General features: G+C 46.4%; 1 protein-coding gene across 6 annotated transcripts in view; it reads left to right on the top strand.

Annotated features, from left to right (window-relative positions):
• Window positions 1-18,337, top strand: part of RB1 (RB transcriptional corepressor 1) — a 176,360-nt gene that overhangs the window by 65,885 nt on the left and 92,138 nt on the right. For all 6 annotated transcript variants that reach the window (XM_039519842.1, XM_039519843.1, XM_039519844.1 and 3 more), the window contains 5 exons: window positions 7,453-7,569; window positions 8,946-9,002; window positions 9,090-9,121; window positions 9,208-9,284; window positions 9,502-9,704. In XM_039519842.1, the coding sequence (XP_039375776.1) occupies window positions 7,453-7,569; window positions 8,946-9,002; window positions 9,090-9,121; window positions 9,208-9,284; window positions 9,502-9,704 (486 nt within the window). The remainder of the gene's footprint in view (window positions 1-7,452; window positions 7,570-8,945; window positions 9,003-9,089; window positions 9,122-9,207; window positions 9,285-9,501; window positions 9,705-18,337) is intronic.

The raw sequence follows: 18,337 nt of genomic DNA, 5'->3' as shown, positions 1-18,337 counted from the left end.
TGGGTCCCTCAGGTTTAAACTATGCAAGGACTGCGGGAAATTGATGCCCAAGAGTGACCCGCACTCTGCTTGTTTGAGGTGCCTCGGAGAGAGCCACCAAAAGGACCAGTGCTCTATCTGTAGAGGCTTCCACCTGAGAACTCTCAATGACAGAGCTCAAAGACTTAGAGTCCTCCTGATGGAGGCTGCCCTGTGGCCACGCTCGGACCCAGAACCAGCCGAGGCGGTGCCCAGCACGTCTTCCTCGGTGCGGAGCGCCCCGGCACCGGCATCAGGACTTAGGGCCCAGCACAAGTTATCAAAAACCCGGCACCGGACGGAGTCGGGTCATAGGAAGTCAGCCTCAGTGCGGCACTGCTCACCGTCGCCGGTGCCCGCCAAGAAGAGAAAGCTGGTGAGGGAACGGTCACCCCACCAGGATCCGAGGCAGACACCGTCCGTGGGTGCAAGCGGACAGGCTGGGCTACAGCCCTCAGCGGCTCCGACTCCTGCACCGCAGAGAGGGCAGTCGAGTCCAGACCAGCCTAGATCCCCGGACCTCAGCGGAGACTTGCGCCTCCCTTCGACGCCGGAGGCGTTCGAGGCGGCCTCAGATTTGATGGGACTCCCGGCACCGACCTCCCCGCACTGTAGGTAGTTGCCTACCGTGGTCCGTCCCCCAGTACAATCAAGGGGCAAGCCGGCCATGCTGTCGCCTCCCTCCCCGCACTGTGCCGCTAAGACGACACCGGACCAGATAAGAGGCTCCCCGCCGCCTCCACACCGCTGTCCAGCGGCACCGGGTGCTGCTCCCCCCAGGTCCTCGTACTCAGAGATCTCAGACTCAGAGGCAGACTCCTGCCACTCCAGCCGGTCGCGGAGCAGGAGATCGGTTTTGGGGGAGAGCCACCAGCGTTACCCACAGTGGCAGCAACAATGGCAGCCGCCCTTGCAGTGGCCGTTTTGGACTCCCTGGGCCTACCACCAGTCGGTAGGCCAGGCGTTTGGTCCTTGATCAAGGTCGTCCTCAGTCTCCTCAGCGTCGGTGGCCCCGGCGCAGCTGCTTCCTCCACTGGCACCGTCACCGGGCAGGGGTGTGCCATTTCCGAGTTCAGTACCCCCTAGCCGGGCAGCGGCACCGGCAGCGGCTTCGGTTCGGGCTCTGCAGGCACCGCCTGATACGCCAAGCCGCTCACTGGCGACCCTGGTACCGGTCGCGGTTCTGCATTTAGAATCGGAACCGGCACCGCAACCACAGTACCGTGTGCCGCAGGACCCCGAAGGGCTGCATGCACCCGAGGAAGGGCCGATCAATGTAATTTCCTTGTCTTCCTTCCCGGACAAAGCGGTCTCGGGCACGGTGGCGGCACCGGCCCTAGAGGACACTTGAATCCTCCAACAATTGCTGCGGCGAGCAGCTCAGAGCCTCGCAATCCAAGCTGAGGAAATCGAGGTGGACGCGGAGCCTGTAGTAGACATCCTGGCTCCCTCAGGGCCATCCAGGGTGGCTCTCCCGCTGATAAAGACCATAGCGGATAAATCTGCACCTTATGGCAAATGCCAGCTTCACTTGCCCCTACTGCCAAAAGAACAGAGCGGTGCTATTTCGTCCCCTCTAAAGGGCACGAACACCTGTACACACACCCCCCACCCCGGACTCCCTGGTAGTGGATGCGGCCAACCAGCGGGAGCATCAGGGGTTTCAGGGATCAATACCAAAGAGCAGGGACGCTAAAAGACTCGAGCCCTTTGGTAGAAAGGTGTACTCCACGGCGGACCTACAACTCCACATTACCAACCAACAGGCAATTGTAAGCCGATATGGTCATAATACGTGTTCAGCCATTTCGAAGTTTACGGCGCTCCTTCCCCAGGACTCGAGGTCAGAGTTTTCGGCCCTAGTGGAGGAGGGAAAGCTGATCTCCCGAGCCTCTCTCCAGGCTGCCTTAGATGCGGCGGACTCAGCCTCACGCATCCTGGCCACGGACCTGGTCATGCGGCGGGGAGCCTGGCTTCAGGTCTCGGGCCTGCCCTATGAGGTCCAGCAGACAATCAAAGACCTCCCCTTTGAGGGGCAGATGTTATTTTCAGAAAAGACAAACGTCCGCATAGCCTAAAGGACTCGAGGGCCACGCTTTGCTCGCTGGGCTTGCATACCCCCGCGACCCAGCGCAGACAGTTTAGGCCGCAGACGGCCCCACGCCCATACCAGCCACAGACTTGCCAGGAGCTGGGGCGCAGGCGGGGCAGAAATGGCAGGAGGCACCACCAACGCCACCCCTCCGGCCAGGTGTCCGGTCAGTCGAGACCACCATTGGGGCCTAGACCCCCTATTTGATGGTACGGTTGAGGGCAACCTACCTATCGAGACTCTGGATCCTTCTACCCCTACCTTTGGGTCACATCTGTCCCCCTTCTACCGTGCCTGGTCCCGAATCACGTCGGACAGCTGGGTGCTCTGCATGGTAGAGAGGGGATATTCTATCCAGTTCTCCTCCCTCCCGCCCCACCAGCCGCCCTCCCCGTCCCTCTTCAGGGACCCATCTCACAAGCAACTTCTAACTCAAGAAGTGAAGTCCCTCATGGAGGCAGGGGCGGTGGAGGAAGTCCTTCGGAAGCTCAGGGGCAAAGGCTTCTACTCCCGGTATTTCCTAATACCGAAGGCGAAAGGGGGCCTGAGACCTATCCTAGACTTGCGGCGGCTGAACAAGTTTGTGCGAAAGCTCAAGTTCCGCATGGTCTCCCTGTCCTCGATTATTCCCTCCCTGGATCCAGGAGATTGGTATGCCGCCCTCGACTTAAAGGACGCTTATTTCCACATTGCCATAATTCCCCGACACCGTTGGTACCTCAGGTTTGTCGTGACCGACGACCATCTGCAGTTCACGGTGCTCCCGTTCGGCCTGTCAGCTGCTCCAAGGGTCTTCATGAAGTGCATGGCAGTCATGGTGGCCTTCCTGCGCAGGTGGGGCATCCAGGTATTCCCCTACCTGGATGACTGGCTCATAAAGGGCCGCTCCAAGGAGCAGGTGGACACCCAGGTGTTGTTCATCAGGTGGACCTTTCTTGATCTCGGCCTCCTCTTGAACGAAGCCAAGTCCACCCTGTCTCCGACGCAACGAATAGAGTTCATAGGAGCAGTTCTGGACTCCACCCACGCCAGAGCGTACCTGCCGGAATCCAAGTTCCGTGCGATTTCCGAGCTCATCCTCTGACTGCACTGTGCCCCGATTTACCACGGTGCGAGTTTGCCTCCGGCTGTTGGGTCACATGGCGGCATGCACCTATGTGGTAGACCATGCCAGACTCCGGCTTCGCCCGCTACAGTCCTGGTTGGCGACAGTTTACCACCCGGCCAGGGACCCTCTGGACTTGGTGGTGTCCATTCCCATTTTGGTGCTCAGCTCGCTGCGGTGGTGGCTCGACCCGCGGGAAGTGTGCAAGGGTGTCCCCTTCGCTGCCCCGCAACCCTCCCTCTCCCTGGTGACGGACGCCTCGGATCGAGGTTGGGGAGCGCACCTGGGTCACCTCAGGACGCAGGGCTTGTGGTCGCTGGAGGACCTCGAGTTGCATATCAGTGTCAGGGAGCTGAGAGCAGTTCGCCTGGCTTGTTTGACCTTCCGGTCCCACCTGGTCAGCAGATGCGTTTCAGTCCTCTCGGACAACACGGTGGCAGTCTTTTATATCAACAAACAAGGGGGTGCACGCTCCTCTCCCCTGTGCAGGGAAGCCCTCGCGCTGTGGGATTTCTGCGTCCACAATGCTACCCACCTGACGACATTCTACGTTCCGGGGGAGCAGAACGGTTTGGCAGACACCCTCAGCCGCTCGTTCCGGGGTCACGAGTGGTCCCTCCGATGGGATGTGGTGCGTTCAATTTTTCAGCTCTGGGGCTTTCCCCGGTTAGACGTGTTCGCCTTGAGGGAAAACAGGAAGTGCCGACGGTTCTGCTCCCTCCTGGGCTGCAGTCAGGGGTCTCTGTCGGACGCCTTCCTACAGTCTTGGGGGGTTGGTCTGCTCTACGCCTTTCCTCCGACCCCCCTGATACACAAGGTGATTTTGAAGATTCGCAGGGATCACGCGCGGGTAATCCTGATAGCTCCAGCGTGGCTGCGCCAGCACTGATACGTCACTCCTGCACATGTCCGTTCAGGTGCCACTGGCGCTGCCCCTGCTCCCAGACCTGATCACGCAGGACTGGGGCTCCCTCCGCCACCCGAACCTCGAGTCCCTTCACCTCACAGCATGTATGCTCCATGGCTGAACCCGGTGGAGATGCAGTGCTCCCAGCAGGTCAGACAAGTGCTGCTTGGTAGTAGGAAACTGTCAACTAGGGCCACCTACCTGGCCAAATGGAAGTGCTTCTCCATATGGTCGGGTCAGCGAGGTCACAATCCGCTGGAGGTCCCAATCCCCATTGTCCTAGACTATTTGCTCCACCTAAGACAACTGGGCCTCTCCCTTTCCTCCATTCATGTTCACTTGGCGGCCATCTCGGCTTTCCATCCAGGAGAGGGGGGTACCTCGGTGTTTGTGAACCCGCTAGTCAGGCATTTTCTCAAAGGTATGGACAGGCTATTTCCGCATGTTCATCAGCTGACCCCTGCTTGGGACCTGAATCTGGTCCTCTCCGCCCTCTCGGGGCCTCCCTTTGAGCCTCTGGCTTCGTGCTCCCTGTTGTACTTGTCGTACAAGACCGTCTTCCTGGTGGCAATCACCTCGGCCAGGAGGGTGTCGGAGCTCAGGGCATTAACATCTGAGCACCCGTACACCTATCTTCTATAAGGACAAGGTCCAATTTAGACCTCACCCGGCTTTCCTACCCAAGGTCGTTTCACAGTTCCACATGGGTCAAGATATTTTTCTCCCGGTGTTTTATCCAAAACCACACTCTTCCAATGAGGAGCGGAGATTACATTCCCTGGATGTCCGCAGGGCCTTGGCTTTTTACATTGAGTGTACCAAGCCGTTTAGACGCTCGACTCAGCTCTTCATCGCAGTGGTGGATAGGATGAAGGGGCTCCCGGTCTCCTCTCAGCGCATCTCTTCGTGGATCGCGACCTGTATCCGGGAATGTTATCGCATAGCTAAGACCTCTGTCCCTCCGATCATGGCCCACTCCACTAGGGCGCAGGCCTCCTCTGCGGCATTCCTGGCTCAGATCCCGACTCAGGAGATTTGTAGAGCAGCCACGTGGTCCTCCATCCACACGTTCTCTTCACACTACGCCATCACGCACCAGGCTAGGGATGATGCAGCCTTCGGTCGTGCAGTGCTCCAGTCAGCAGTGATCTCCGACCCCGCCACCTAAGGTTAGGCTTGTGAGTCACCTACTTTGAATGGACATGAACAACCACTCGAAGAAAAAACGGTTACCCACCTTTTAGTAACTGTTGTTCTTCGAGATGTGTTGTTCATGTCTATTCCAATACCCACCTTCCTGCCCCTCTGTCGGAGTACCGGCAAGAAGGAACTGAGGGGGTGGAGGGTTGGCGGGCCCCCTTATAGGAAGCCGTAGTGGCGCCACTCCAGGGGGCACCAGGGCCGACCCTACAGACGCTGCTAGGGGAAAATCTTCCGGCTGGCGTGCACGCGGCACGCGCACACCTACTTTGAATGGACATGAACAACACATCTCGAAGAACAACAGTTACTAAAAGGTGGGTAACCGTTTTTTCTTTAACCAATTATACCCCACCCCCTTCCTTGATTTACACTTAGCAAAATTAGTTAAGTAACAGACAAACAATCAAAGAACCAGACATAGACCATATAGATGAACAATAGAGACGTGGGGACCATAAAGACAAAACAATAAGTAGGGATTTCACAACCACAACTGTTGATAAGTGATTTCTTGCCAGACAGAATGCTATCAAAGTTTTCTTTAATCATCTTAAGATCTGTTTCTTTATCTGGTGATGTGTATTATTAGGACAGGATTGCCTTCTTAACAGCCCCATATTACATCGTTTTAATGTAATTTAGATGGAATGTGAGGGTGTGACTTTCTGCTTCCGGGATCATGGCTGCTGCTCGCCTAATATGGCTGCAGGAAAAAGGCCTCATCCTTATACTTCCACACATCCTCAACTATGCACTGGTACTGAAAAGATCGTGGCAGTCCATAAACCCTTTTAGAGTCTACCTAGTGGCAATAACAGCCTTCCATCATCCAGTGGAGGGTACTCAGTGCTGTCACACCTGACCACCAAAAGTTTCCTCCGGGGTATTGTAAACCTCTTTCCACAAGCTCGGCCTCCTACTCCCACTTAAACCTAGTACTGAAAGGACTGACTAGGCCTCCCTTTGAACCCAGACCAACTCTTCATGAAAATGGCCTTCCTGATAATGATTACTTTGGCCAGTAGAATAGGGGAAATAGTGGCTCTGAATGTACATTCCCCATATTCAGTATTCTTTGGGACAAAGTTACCCTCAGACAAAATCCAAAATTCATTCCCAAGGTAACCTCCCCATTTCACATGAACCAATTGATTCACCTTCCAACCTTCTATCCCAAGCCTCACCGAGACAATAGAGACACTATATTACCCTAGATGTCAGAAGAGCCCTAGTCTTCTACCTGGACAGGACGAAGGCCTTCAGGAAGTCCCCCAGACTTTTACCCTCCATTGCAGAATGATCCAAGGGTTTGGCAATATCAGCCAAAAGACTTTCCATGCAGGTCTCGTAACATTGTCTGATACATTTCAAAGTTTGCAGTATGACCCCTTTGGATACATTCCACAAGGTCAAACTTCTCATCCATCGCCTTCTTCAAGAATGTCCCTATCTCAGAGGTCTGTAGAGCAGCGACATGGGCGTCAGTCCACACTTTTGCAGAACATTATGCGATTACTGGGGATGCCGCCTTCGACTCCACAATGCTGTCATCTGTAACTGACCCAACTCTGACGTCCCAGCCCTCCAGAGGGAAGATGTGTAATGTATACTGCTTGGGAGTCAGCTATAGTGGAGCACGCATAGGGACACTACTCGAAGTAGTAGTTACCTTCTGCAGTAACAATGTTTCTTCAAAATGTGTGTGTCTATGGATGCTCCACAACCAACCCACCCTCCTCCCCTCTACTTCAGAGTTCCTGTCAATGACTCTGTGGGAGAGAAGGAACTGAGGGGGGTTAGCCCACACCCGCTGGCTAGCCTTGTGGCAGGGCATGAGGAGAGAGAGCACATGCGCAGGCCTAACAGACGCTGCTACCAAAGATCTCCAATCAGCAGCACAGGGACACAAGCACACCTACACTGGAGCACATCTAGGGATACACATCTTGAAGAACCACCGTTATCAGGCAAGGTGAGTAACTTCTTCCGTAACCATACTGATGACCTAATTAATATAATGGTGTGCTACAAAGCTGAAGTGGAAAAATATTCTTGGTTAACTTGTAAAAACATATTTTGATATACCTAGTTAAACAAAATATCCTTTTTTTTCCTAACATGTTTTAGAACTGTACAGTGAACCCTAAAGAAGGTATCATGGCAAGAGTGGAGAATCTTGGGAACATCTTCAAAGAGAAGTTTGCTGAAGCAGTTGGACAGGGATGTGCTGAAATTGGCTCACAGGCAACTAATATTTTGATTTCATATTATTCATTTGAATGCTATCAACATTAGCTAATGTGAGACAAAATGTACTTACCAGCCTTTTACTGTGGAGATTGGGAGTGATAAAGTAATATTTTCTCAACCTGGGAAACTGGGGATGTAACTCTGGCAAGGCTCTAAGATGCTATTTGACAAACAATTTAGCATACTGTGACAAAGTTCCTCCTCTACCTTGGTGGGTCCTGCGTTTATTGGCAGATTTGCTCACCTCAGTGATCTTCCCCACAGTCTGGGTCAACTCCTCCTGTGTCTGATCAGGAGTTGGGGGGAACCCGGGCCTCCCCTCTACTCCGGGTTCCAACCCAGGGCCCTGTGGACTGCAGCTGTCTATAGTGCCTCCTGTAACAGCTGCATGACAGCTACAACTCCCTGGGCTACTTCCCCATGGCCTCCTCCAAACACCTTCTTTATCCTCACCACAGGACCTTCCTCCTGGTGTCTGATAACGCTTGTACTCCTTAGTCCTCCAGCAGCTCACTCTCAGCTCCTTGTGCCTCTTGCTCCCAGCTCCTCACACACACTTCCTCTCCTCTGGCTCCCCCTCGCCTGACTGGAGTGAGCTCCTTTTTAAACCCAGGTGCCCTGATTAGCCTGCCTTGATTGGCTGCAGGTGATCTAATCAGCCTGTCTGCCTTAATTAGTTCTAGCAGGTTCCTGATTACTCTAGTGCAGCCCCTGCTCTGGTCACTCAGGGAACAGAAAACTACTCATCCAGTGACCAGTATATTTGCCCTCTACCAGACTCCTGTACCCCACTGGTCTGGGTCTGTCATAATACATAGGAAAGTCTAGAAAGAAAAAAAATGCATACACTTGAAAATATTTTAAAATAACCTTTTTTTAATGAAGCATAGGAAAATTACCACAAAGTATTTTAACATAGCTGAAACTGTACTTGTATAGTTACCCATTAATCTGCCCTCATGAATAGGATTACTGAACCTTTAAATAGACCTGGTGGCCTGTTTCCCATCCAGTCATCAGGACACTTGTATTTCCCTACAGTGACTTGCATAGCAAGTTCACCCAACTTAGAAGTTCTATATCTTCCAGCTGTCTCATCTTGGCAACTGAAAATTGACCTCTGCACTTTGACTTAAACATCTTCTTACAACTTCAGTCAGTCACAGTCCCCGTAATCCTTGGAGACCACCCTAGCACCACTGGCCAACTTCCCTGGGACAAATCAGATTTTCTTTAAGTGGTCCTAGCATGCACTTTCTTTCCAAAGGATGGAAGTGTATTTCGGCTTTGTTGTGTCAGATTTCAATGACAATCTTATATTATGACTTGCAATAACTTTGTGTAATGTTCTTGACTTTCTTCATTTTTAGAGATATAAGCTTGGTGTAAGGCTATACTACAGAGTAATGGAATCCATGTTAAAGTCGGTAAGTTTAATGAGGATGCATTACTCTTAATACTTTGCTCCTTTTTGAGCAGTATTTCATAACCTTGTGTGTGTTCATCTGTTTCAGGAGGAAGAGCGCCTGTCAGTTCACAATTTTAGGTATATGTTCCTAACTCATAATAGAAAACCATTATTGGTGTGCTAAGACTAGAATTAAGGTCTGCATTTTTTTTTTTCCCCTCCAGCAAACTTCTGAACAATAATATCTTCCACACATCTCTTCTGGCCTGTGCTGTTGAGGTTGTCATGGCTACATATGGCAGTAAGTTGAATCTATAGAAGTGCAAGATACCATTGCTGTTGTTTGTTAGTACTAATAGCTATATAGAATTAATTAAATTAGTAATTACGTATGCACATTAAATTTAAGTATCTGAAACTGACAAGCAGCAGTAAATCAGTAAATACAGAGGGAAAAATTGACAGGAGATCGTATCACTTTAATATTAAATAACTAGTTCTGGTCTTTTTTACTTCAGGGAATGCTTCACAAAGTGATGGCACCAGTACTGAAACAGATTTGTCTTTTCCATGGATTCTCAATGTACTTGATTTAAAAGCCTTTGACTTCTACAAGGTGATTGAAAGCTTTATTAAAGCAGAACCAAGCTTGACAAGAGAGATGATAAAACATCTAGAACGCTGTGAACATCGAATTATGGAATCCCTTGCATGGCAATCAGTAAGTAATGTTTTAAAATAAGTAAAAAATGTGTTTGTCCACTTAGTGTGCCTATATGGAGAAAATAAATTATACTGAACTCCATTAGATTATATATAAAATTGTATTATTAAGAGTTATTAGTAATAAAATAAATCACAAAACCAAAATCAGCTTAGTTTGTACGTCATAAATGATATATAAAAAAAAAAGGGCCAAATTCTCATTGGTATAAATCAGTTTAGCTTGACTGACTTCAATGAACATATGCTGGCTTACAAACATCTGAGGATCTGGCTCAGAATATTTTAAATGCACTACTCCAAAAATATACATAATATTTTGGTGCCAATAAAAACAGACAAAAAATAAAAGCATAACATTTATTAATTCATGTTTTTCTTGACACTTGTTCCTATTCAGAGCAAGAGTGTTAGTACAGTACTTGGATGATATTGTTAATGTTGCTGAATACTGAATTTCCTTGTCCCCGCACTTGGATCAGTTTAGATTTCTTAGTAGCTCTGTGCTGACCTGATCTTGAGCAAACTGGTCAATGGTAATAAACTTGTGATATTTGGTACATGTTTCAGGCTTGTAATGAAGAGTCAGCTTAATATGTCAAGGCATGAGGACCACTATGGAGGAGTCTGTTCACTGAAATGTTAATGTCTGGTGAACAACTTTGTGTAGTTTGTTTTAAATGAATCATAAACCTGCAGGTCTTTCCTTTACAATGTTGCAGAGTTTGCCCCTTACAATGAATGTGATCCTTGGATGTATAACTGAAGGAGTATAGAGTAGAAGTAGGGAGGTGTTATTTCCACTGTATAAGAAATCTATGAGAACTGTACTGAAATATTGCATTACATTCTGATAACACTTTAAAAGGATGTTGAGAAACTGGGAAGGATTCAGAGAAGAGTGAGGCGAATGCTTTGAAGTCTTGAAAACCTGCTTTACAGTGAGAGACTAAAGAAGCTTAATTTATTTAAGAGAAAGTTTTAGAAGACGATGACTTGATCAGAGTCAGTAAGCACTTAGAGGGCTCTTCAGGCTATTAGACAAAAGCATGACAATGGCTAGGAGCTGAAGTCAGATAAATTCAAATTAGAAATAAGGAACAGATTTGTAAATGATGGTGGTTCGCCATTGGAACAGACTACCGAGGGAAATGTTGGATTCTCCATCTCCTAGTGTCTTCAGATCAAGACTGGATACTTTTCTAGAAGATATGCTTTAACAGACTAGATACCTCTTAGTTTGTGCTAGCAGGGTTTACATGGGGCAATTAGAGCGCAACACATTAGAACGATCTACAATCAAATCCCTGTAGTCTGGGCTGCGGTGCCCTGTGACAAGCTATGAGTGAAATGTAATGGCCTCTGATGTACAGGTGGTCAAAGTAGATCAGTGGTCCCCAACCTTTTCGTCTGGCAGGCGCCAGACGAAGGACCGTGGCAGCGGTGGAGCACCTGCCGAAATGCCGCCGAAATTCGGCGGCATTTCGGCGTTGCCGCCTCTCGATGACGCCGCTTGTCAGCAGTAAGCGGCATCATCAAGAGGCGGCGACGCCGAAATGCCGCAGAAATTCGGTGGCATTTCGGCGGATGCTCCACCGCCGGCCAGGACGCGGGCGCATTTAGATGCCCCCTCAGGCACCGCGTTGGGGACCCCTGAACTAGATGATCCACTGGTCAATCCTTTCTGGCCTTAAACTCCTTTGAGTTTTTTAACATCCAAAGTCTGAAAGAAGAAGCTAGGTAAATTCAGAGTAGGAGTATGATGCAAGTTTTTAGCAAATTAACAGTTGGAGCAACTTATCGAGAGGGATGTTGTGGATTCTGTCACTGAAGTTTTTAAATCAAGGTTGGATGTTTTTCTAGAAGATATGCCCTAGCTCAACCAGAAGTTACTGGTTTGATACAGGAATCACTTGGTGAGATTCTGTGAGCAGTATTATGCAGGAGGTGGTATATTAGTTTAGATGGAATAAAGTGGCTCAAAGAATTAAAGGTGTTAACATAACCCAGTCACTGTCCAACATTAAACTAGTTTTTAACAAGGTTTTGATATACAAAGAGCTCAGCCTGCTTAGTATCATGGCGCAAACACCATTAAAAATCCTTTTAACCTTTTATGAAAGATTAAAAAAAGAAAGAACAGTTAAAGCATTTGAAATGTAAAGTATTAAATAAGGCTTTCATTTTAACTACATCCCTTGTTCATTTTCTCTGTAGATGGGGAGAATTTTTTGTGAATGAAAAATTATCTTGTTTTGACAGTCTTTTAGATGGTATCAAAGATGGTAATAACTGTCCTCTTGAGGAACTAGATAAAAGATAGTTGAGATGGACTGGAACTGCTGTTGTTAAAATCCAAGCTTATTTCCAAGAAGACAAACACAGACACAAAAGGGAAGAGAGAAGAATAGCAAAGACAGAAAATGCAGCTTCTGTCTCTGATGTTCACTCACTTGCAACCTTGCTGCTGAAAAACATGGGCATGCACATGGTGTTGTCAGCCACTCTGAGATCTGGCAAACGTGTACCAGTATTTGGCAGTTCAGGGCATTGCTTTTAGCTGCCTCTTTCTGGTCACAGGTTTACAGCAGTGTTGCAAAATATGCAGTCTTGGCTGGCTAAGCCAGACTCTTATTAGACAGAAGGAAAAAAAGAGAAGGATAGGAAAGAGAATAATTCAGGTGGGGAAGAAAGAGAAACCTACAAAGGGGAGGTGGAGAAGACAGTCTCACATCCAGGTGATATTTGGCATTTAGCCAAAGCTGATGGAGGTGGCGATGTCATCTGGCTTCTTTGCTCTGGTCAGGTCAGGTCAGTACATTTTTCAGGATTAGAATGAAGAAGGACCAGGGTTCCAGGAGACAGTGGGGATGGCAGTCATGATGATAAAGCTTGTTCCTTCCCCCTTCTTTTAGTTAACTGGCATAGTGGTGGCCTCTATCTGTTCATCCATATTTTCCTATCAAAGTCTGTCTGTCTCTTTTTTTTAAGGACCAAAAAGGGAGTTATGGGCAGGTTAGTCCATCCTCTTCTTATTTTGTTCATTAATAGGCCTGATTTCCAACACCAGTTTTGGTTCTTTATTTTTTGGTTTTAAACTGTCTTGTTTACCAGGCATAATCTTAACACAGTCCTTGAATTACATTAATGAGCCTTTTTGTTTGTACCCATTTAGTCTGTCTTTCTTTGCACCTTTTCCCATTGGCATTTGTTGTTGTAGGTTATTGTGACATTTTATGAACTTTTATTCGCTTTTTACAGTTGAGCTCACAATTAGGGTAAATTGTAGACCCAGTTATCACAGCAGACCTTAAAGTGAGTAATCTATGAACCTTGGATATTTAATAATAATAATAATAAAAAAGACATGTCAGTTGAGATGAGGAACAAAGAAATGGCTGACCTTTAAAGATGCTATTTGGGGCTGAGGTTACCGAACACCGAGGAAAGTAGTAATTTCAGTAGTTATGCGCTAAAGATAGAAAATTCAGAAGTGCTGATTATTGGCTTAACTGTTTACATTGAAGATAATGATTACTATTAACCTCAATTGGAGCAAAGAGATGCAAGTACTGAGATACCACACTTTCTTTTGTAATGAAAACTTTAGATCCAGTAGTTTACATTTTATACAGTACCAACCTGTGTTGTCAATTTTATAGCAAATCCAAATTATTGTCTTCCATTTTGTGTAATTTTTCCTTTAACTCTCTCAAATTTGTCTCTTGACCCAAACTGATTAGAGTAGTCCAGGTGCAATTGCAGTGTCTGGAAAAGAGAACACTAGTCCACAATGCTGTACATACAAATCTGAATTTAGTTGCAATATGCTAAAATTTAGTATGCAGCAAGTGTATATTCTAACTATATATAATACCTTGACAGTTCTATTCTTCGTAGGGATGTAAATATAGTTTAAAAAGTTAACCTTTTAAACAATTAAAATTATATTGTTTAAATGGCTATCTGATTAAAGGGAGAGGGGCTGGGGTTGCTCTGGCTGGGCAAAGTGGGGGCTGGGGCCTGGGGGCCCAGTGGGGCCGGGGCTGGCCGGTGGAGGTTAACTGTTAAGGTTGGTTAACCTGTAAGCCTAATGTTTACTAGTTAACCCAGTAGTGGGCAGGGTAGTCTGCTGGCGGGCTGCCAGACAGCTTGTTTTCATTTGCACAGCTCCCCACAGCTCGCAGGGGGCGTGGTTCACTGTTCCTGGCCTAGCAGCCAGACCTGCTGGCCACTTCTGGGACACAGACTGTTTGAAGATAATTTTGGAAAACGTTATTATGGCTTCTTAACTCCTTTATGAAAACAAAGGGATCACTGATATGCCCCATGATACTCTTTTTCTAATGTTTGTTCATGCTACACTTCACTGACATATTTTTGATGTATGTATAGATTGATTTCAATTTGATAAATGTGTTCAGATTGAATGGAATGAAGATCTAATTTTTATTTGTATTTAGTTTTGAACTAAGAAATACACCTATCCAAGACTCTAGGAGACCTAACGTGATTACATTAAATCTCAACAGCATTAAAATCAGTTCCATAGGAACCTGGCTGGCCAGCTGGGCCCTGTTCCCTTCTTCACCTAGGAAGCACACTCTTAGCATTCTTCAAAGACCCTTTCAAATGCACCTCTAAGGTGCCAAAAGGACTCCTAGTTGTTTTTACTGTGTATGTATGAGAGAGATAAATTATGCACATCACTAGAAGGTCTCTAGTGGATAACTTGAAAGATCTAGTTCAGACTTGTAAACTTGTGCCTGGAAAATCACCAAATTTGGGCTATTTCAGACCCATGGTACAGGAGTAAGTTCCAGAGTCTCAGAGCCCTAGTAAAGAGCATCCTGCCTGCTGCCCCCTTTCTGGTAATGAAGGGGATCTAGTTGGAGTGTCTCTGCTTACCACAGCTGTGGCAGTATGGCACTCAGAGAGGCATTCTCACCACACTGTTAAACACTTCAAAGTTTGATAAAACCCATATTTGATCTGGCATAAAAATTACATGGATTTCTTTCCTTCTCACTTCCTAATAACTGAAAATGCATTTCCTTCTGGATACAAGGGTTACCAGGTGATTTAGAGCAAGGGTTACTTTGAGTGATTCTACAAAAAGAAACCGAAGGCACTGGGATTCTCTGCAGGTATGCACAAGCACACACCGTAGCATTTCCTGTCTCTCAACCTGCACTTTGTGCCTGCTTACTCAGTGCTTATGATCAGACAGGTTATTGAAATCTGCATGATTTATTTGCTACAGAGTAGGGTTCCTGTAAACGCTAGTGCTCTGCTTGTTTGAGTACAGTAGGAGATGGGCGTGGCATGCACATGTGATCTAAAACACTCAGCAGATTTTTAATCCATCTGACATGATGGAACTTTTTTTGGGAGAGAAAGTGGGTAGTTTGTGGATAGCTTGTGACTAATTCTGTATAGTGTTTAATTACTAACTTCCTTTAAATATGTTGTGTTTTTATTTTGACACTTGCTATCCTGATTGATTTAGGAAAGTTTAAAAAAAAAAGTTGTATTTTGACAAGTGTCATGAGTAAGGCTACGATTTAATCATGGGTATTTTTAGTAAAAGTCATGGACAGGTCTCATGGTCAAGAAACAAAAATTTATGGCCCTTGACCTGTCCATAACTTGTACTATAAATACCCCCTGACTAAATCTTAGCTTGGGGCTCGCTGCCTTAAGAGGGGTTCCGGGGTGTGTGTGTGTGTGTGTGTATATGCCCCTGGGACCGCTGCCAAGGGCCGATGAGCTGCTGCTACTCCTGCTGCCCCCGGGACTGTTGCTTAGCCGATCCGAGGAGCCAGCCATGCCGGCCGCTGCTTGGGCAGTCGCTGATCCCAGGAGCCAACTGCACCGGTCACTGCTTTGGCAGTCCCTGGGCCCAGCTGTGTGGGGCTGCCTGAGCAGTGGCTGGCTGCGGAGCCGCTCCAGCAGTGGCCAGTGTGTCTGTCGAGACCAGCTGCTTGGGTGGCCCTGGGGTCAGCCACACTGGCTGCTGCAGATGTCACAGAGGTTAGAATGGAAATACCTTATATATAATCTTAATTGTAGTGATTGCATCCACTCCTGCTATCAGATAATTCATTGAAAGGAATGTTTTTAACAATTAAAAATAGTATAAGTGTGTGTAAAACTTAGTTACAATCATCATGTTTCCAGAAATCAGTCTTTGGTACTTAGTTGTTAAATATATTGCTAATATTCAAAATCCAGGCTGTGGAAACAGGCTGTCAAGTTCAAGTGAAACCCCATTGTTTCCTCAGGAAGTTTGACATCTATTAAGCCAGAGGTGTCAAGATTTGTCTAGAATGGTTCACATGTCAAAAACAAAATTGAGGAAAGCCTTCCAAACTGAAAAATTGTCTGCTCATGAAAATGAAACATTAGGGTCCTGATTCAACAAGGTACTTAAGCAAGTTCCTAACTTCAAGCATGTGAGTAGACCCACTGGCTTCAGTGGGGCCAGACAGAGGGTTAAAGTTAAGTACTTTATGAACTGGAGTCTAAGGGGCAGATTGTGAATCTCTTGTTCACAGTGGAATTACTCATGTAACTGTTCACGATTGTGAATAAGGGGTACATGATGTGGGACTAAACACTTTGATACCGGTCACATTGGGCCTGATCCAACTCCCAGAGAAATCAGCACAGTGCCCCAGGACAGGTAGGGATTAGTCTGCCTTAGCTCCGCAGCACTGCCGACCGGACCTTTAACAGCCCAGTAGGCAGCGCTGACCAGAGCCACCAGGGTCCCTTTTCGACTAGGTGTTCCGGTCGAAAACCGGACACCTGATCACCCTATTCTTGGGGCACAGCAATCCTCCCACACAATATTGATTGAAGAATCAGACTTTAGTTACTTTGAGTCCAACTGTGCGGGCCTCCAAGAGAGGAAAAAACTAATGTTAAACACCTCTTAAAAATGTCCTAATACAGCTTTTTTTTCTATGTTCCAAATTTCAAGTCTGATATGTTGGGCTTTTCAAGGGCTAGGAAGTGAGTGATGGGTTCCATTGGGAACTTGGGAGTCTCCTCTTTCTAGTACTATAACGCTCCTATTTCTGATTTTGCAGGGCAACAGAATTTAAAGCTATGGCATTTTTAGATACCAAAAACTTGTCACAAGCTTAGATCTAAATCTTGCTTGTTCTGGGCTCTGAGCAAGTGTAATTTGTGGGGCGAAGGAAACATTTCTGTATCATATGGATTTAAAATAAGTGGGTTCAACGTTGTTAAGGTGTTTAAATATTTCAGTAGTAGCGGGGAAACTGATTTGTGATCAAGAGGGTAGGTAATGAGGTCAAAGGTGAGTGATAAATATCACACTCCTGTGCAGTTCGTTACCTGGGTATCGCCTCCACGCAAGAGTCCTGTGTATGTATATAGGTTTCAGAGTGGTAGCCATGTTAGTCTGTATCAGCCAAAACAACGAGGAGTCCTTGTGGCTATAATATATATACTGCGTACTGTATTTTTCACTCCATGCCTCTGATAAAGTGGGTTTTAGCCCACGAAAGCTTATGCCCAAATAAATTTGTTAGTCTCTAAGGTGCCAAAAGGACTCCTAGTTGTTTTTGCTGTGTATGTGTGAGATAGATAAATTATGCACATCACTAGAAGGTCTCTTCAGAAAGGGTGGATAACTTGAAAGATCTAGTTCAGACTTGTAAATATTTTTTAAGTTTTAAATAGTTTGCAAAAGCAGTACAAAGCCATTTGACTTGTGGTTTGTCATAAAGAGCACACTATGTTAAATGCTAGGTTACTCTTAATTTTAACAAACCACTTGATTTGCCTTTTGATTCCAAATCAGCCACACAGGAAACAGATCAATTTCCTTACTCTCATCTTAGAGACTCTCTTAAACAAAATGTGTGAAGTGTTAGAATGTACTGATTATTCAGAACTTGGTGTGGTGGAAAATTTGAGCAAACCATTATTATTAAATCATTATGCATGTGTAGCTACCATAAATAAATGTTAATGGAAGTTTCACAGGGGGGGTTACATGATGGGAGTATAGATTTCATGAACTAGAGAGAAGGTCATTAGAGAGTACTGATGGTTTACATAGGTAAACTTAAAGAAAATAATGCTTATTTCATTCATAACTCTTTAAGCTGTGCATTAGCTAACCTCAGTAACCAAATGGTTTTATTACTGTTACCTTGGTCCTTTCCCTCCACTGAAGTCAGTGCAGTTTCACTAGTGTAAAACTGGTGTAAGGATAATTGAGCACAAGTGTGACCATGCTTTTCTGGAAGTCAGTGTAATGGCTACCAAGAAAGCAATCGTCTCTCAAACACCTCTTCATACTGGTTAATTTTTTTTTAATCCAAAGAAAATGGAATCTCAGGACACTGAAATATTTCTTGGCATGTGCTGAAAGCAGAAATTTCTTTATTAAAGGTACAATGTACTCTGCTACTATGAAAGAAACTTGAGTGAAAGTAAACTATTACAGATTAGGTTTTAAAAATAATAGAAAAAGTTTTACAAATACTTACATCATCTTTTATATTCGGTAGTTTGGAGTGAAACTCTGCTTAGTTTCTACTTCACTGAATGGCCAAACCTAGTCAGTAGCTGGCTTTCTTTAGCTATTTATAG

The sequence above is a fragment of the Mauremys reevesii genome, linkage group 1, assembly GCF_016161935.1.
Source record: "Mauremys reevesii isolate NIE-2019 linkage group 1, ASM1616193v1, whole genome shotgun sequence".
NCBI classification, from domain to species: domain Eukaryota; kingdom Metazoa; phylum Chordata; order Testudines; family Geoemydidae; genus Mauremys; species Mauremys reevesii.
Note: the sequence above shows the minus strand (reverse complement) of the source record. Positions and strands in the feature narration are given on the sequence as shown.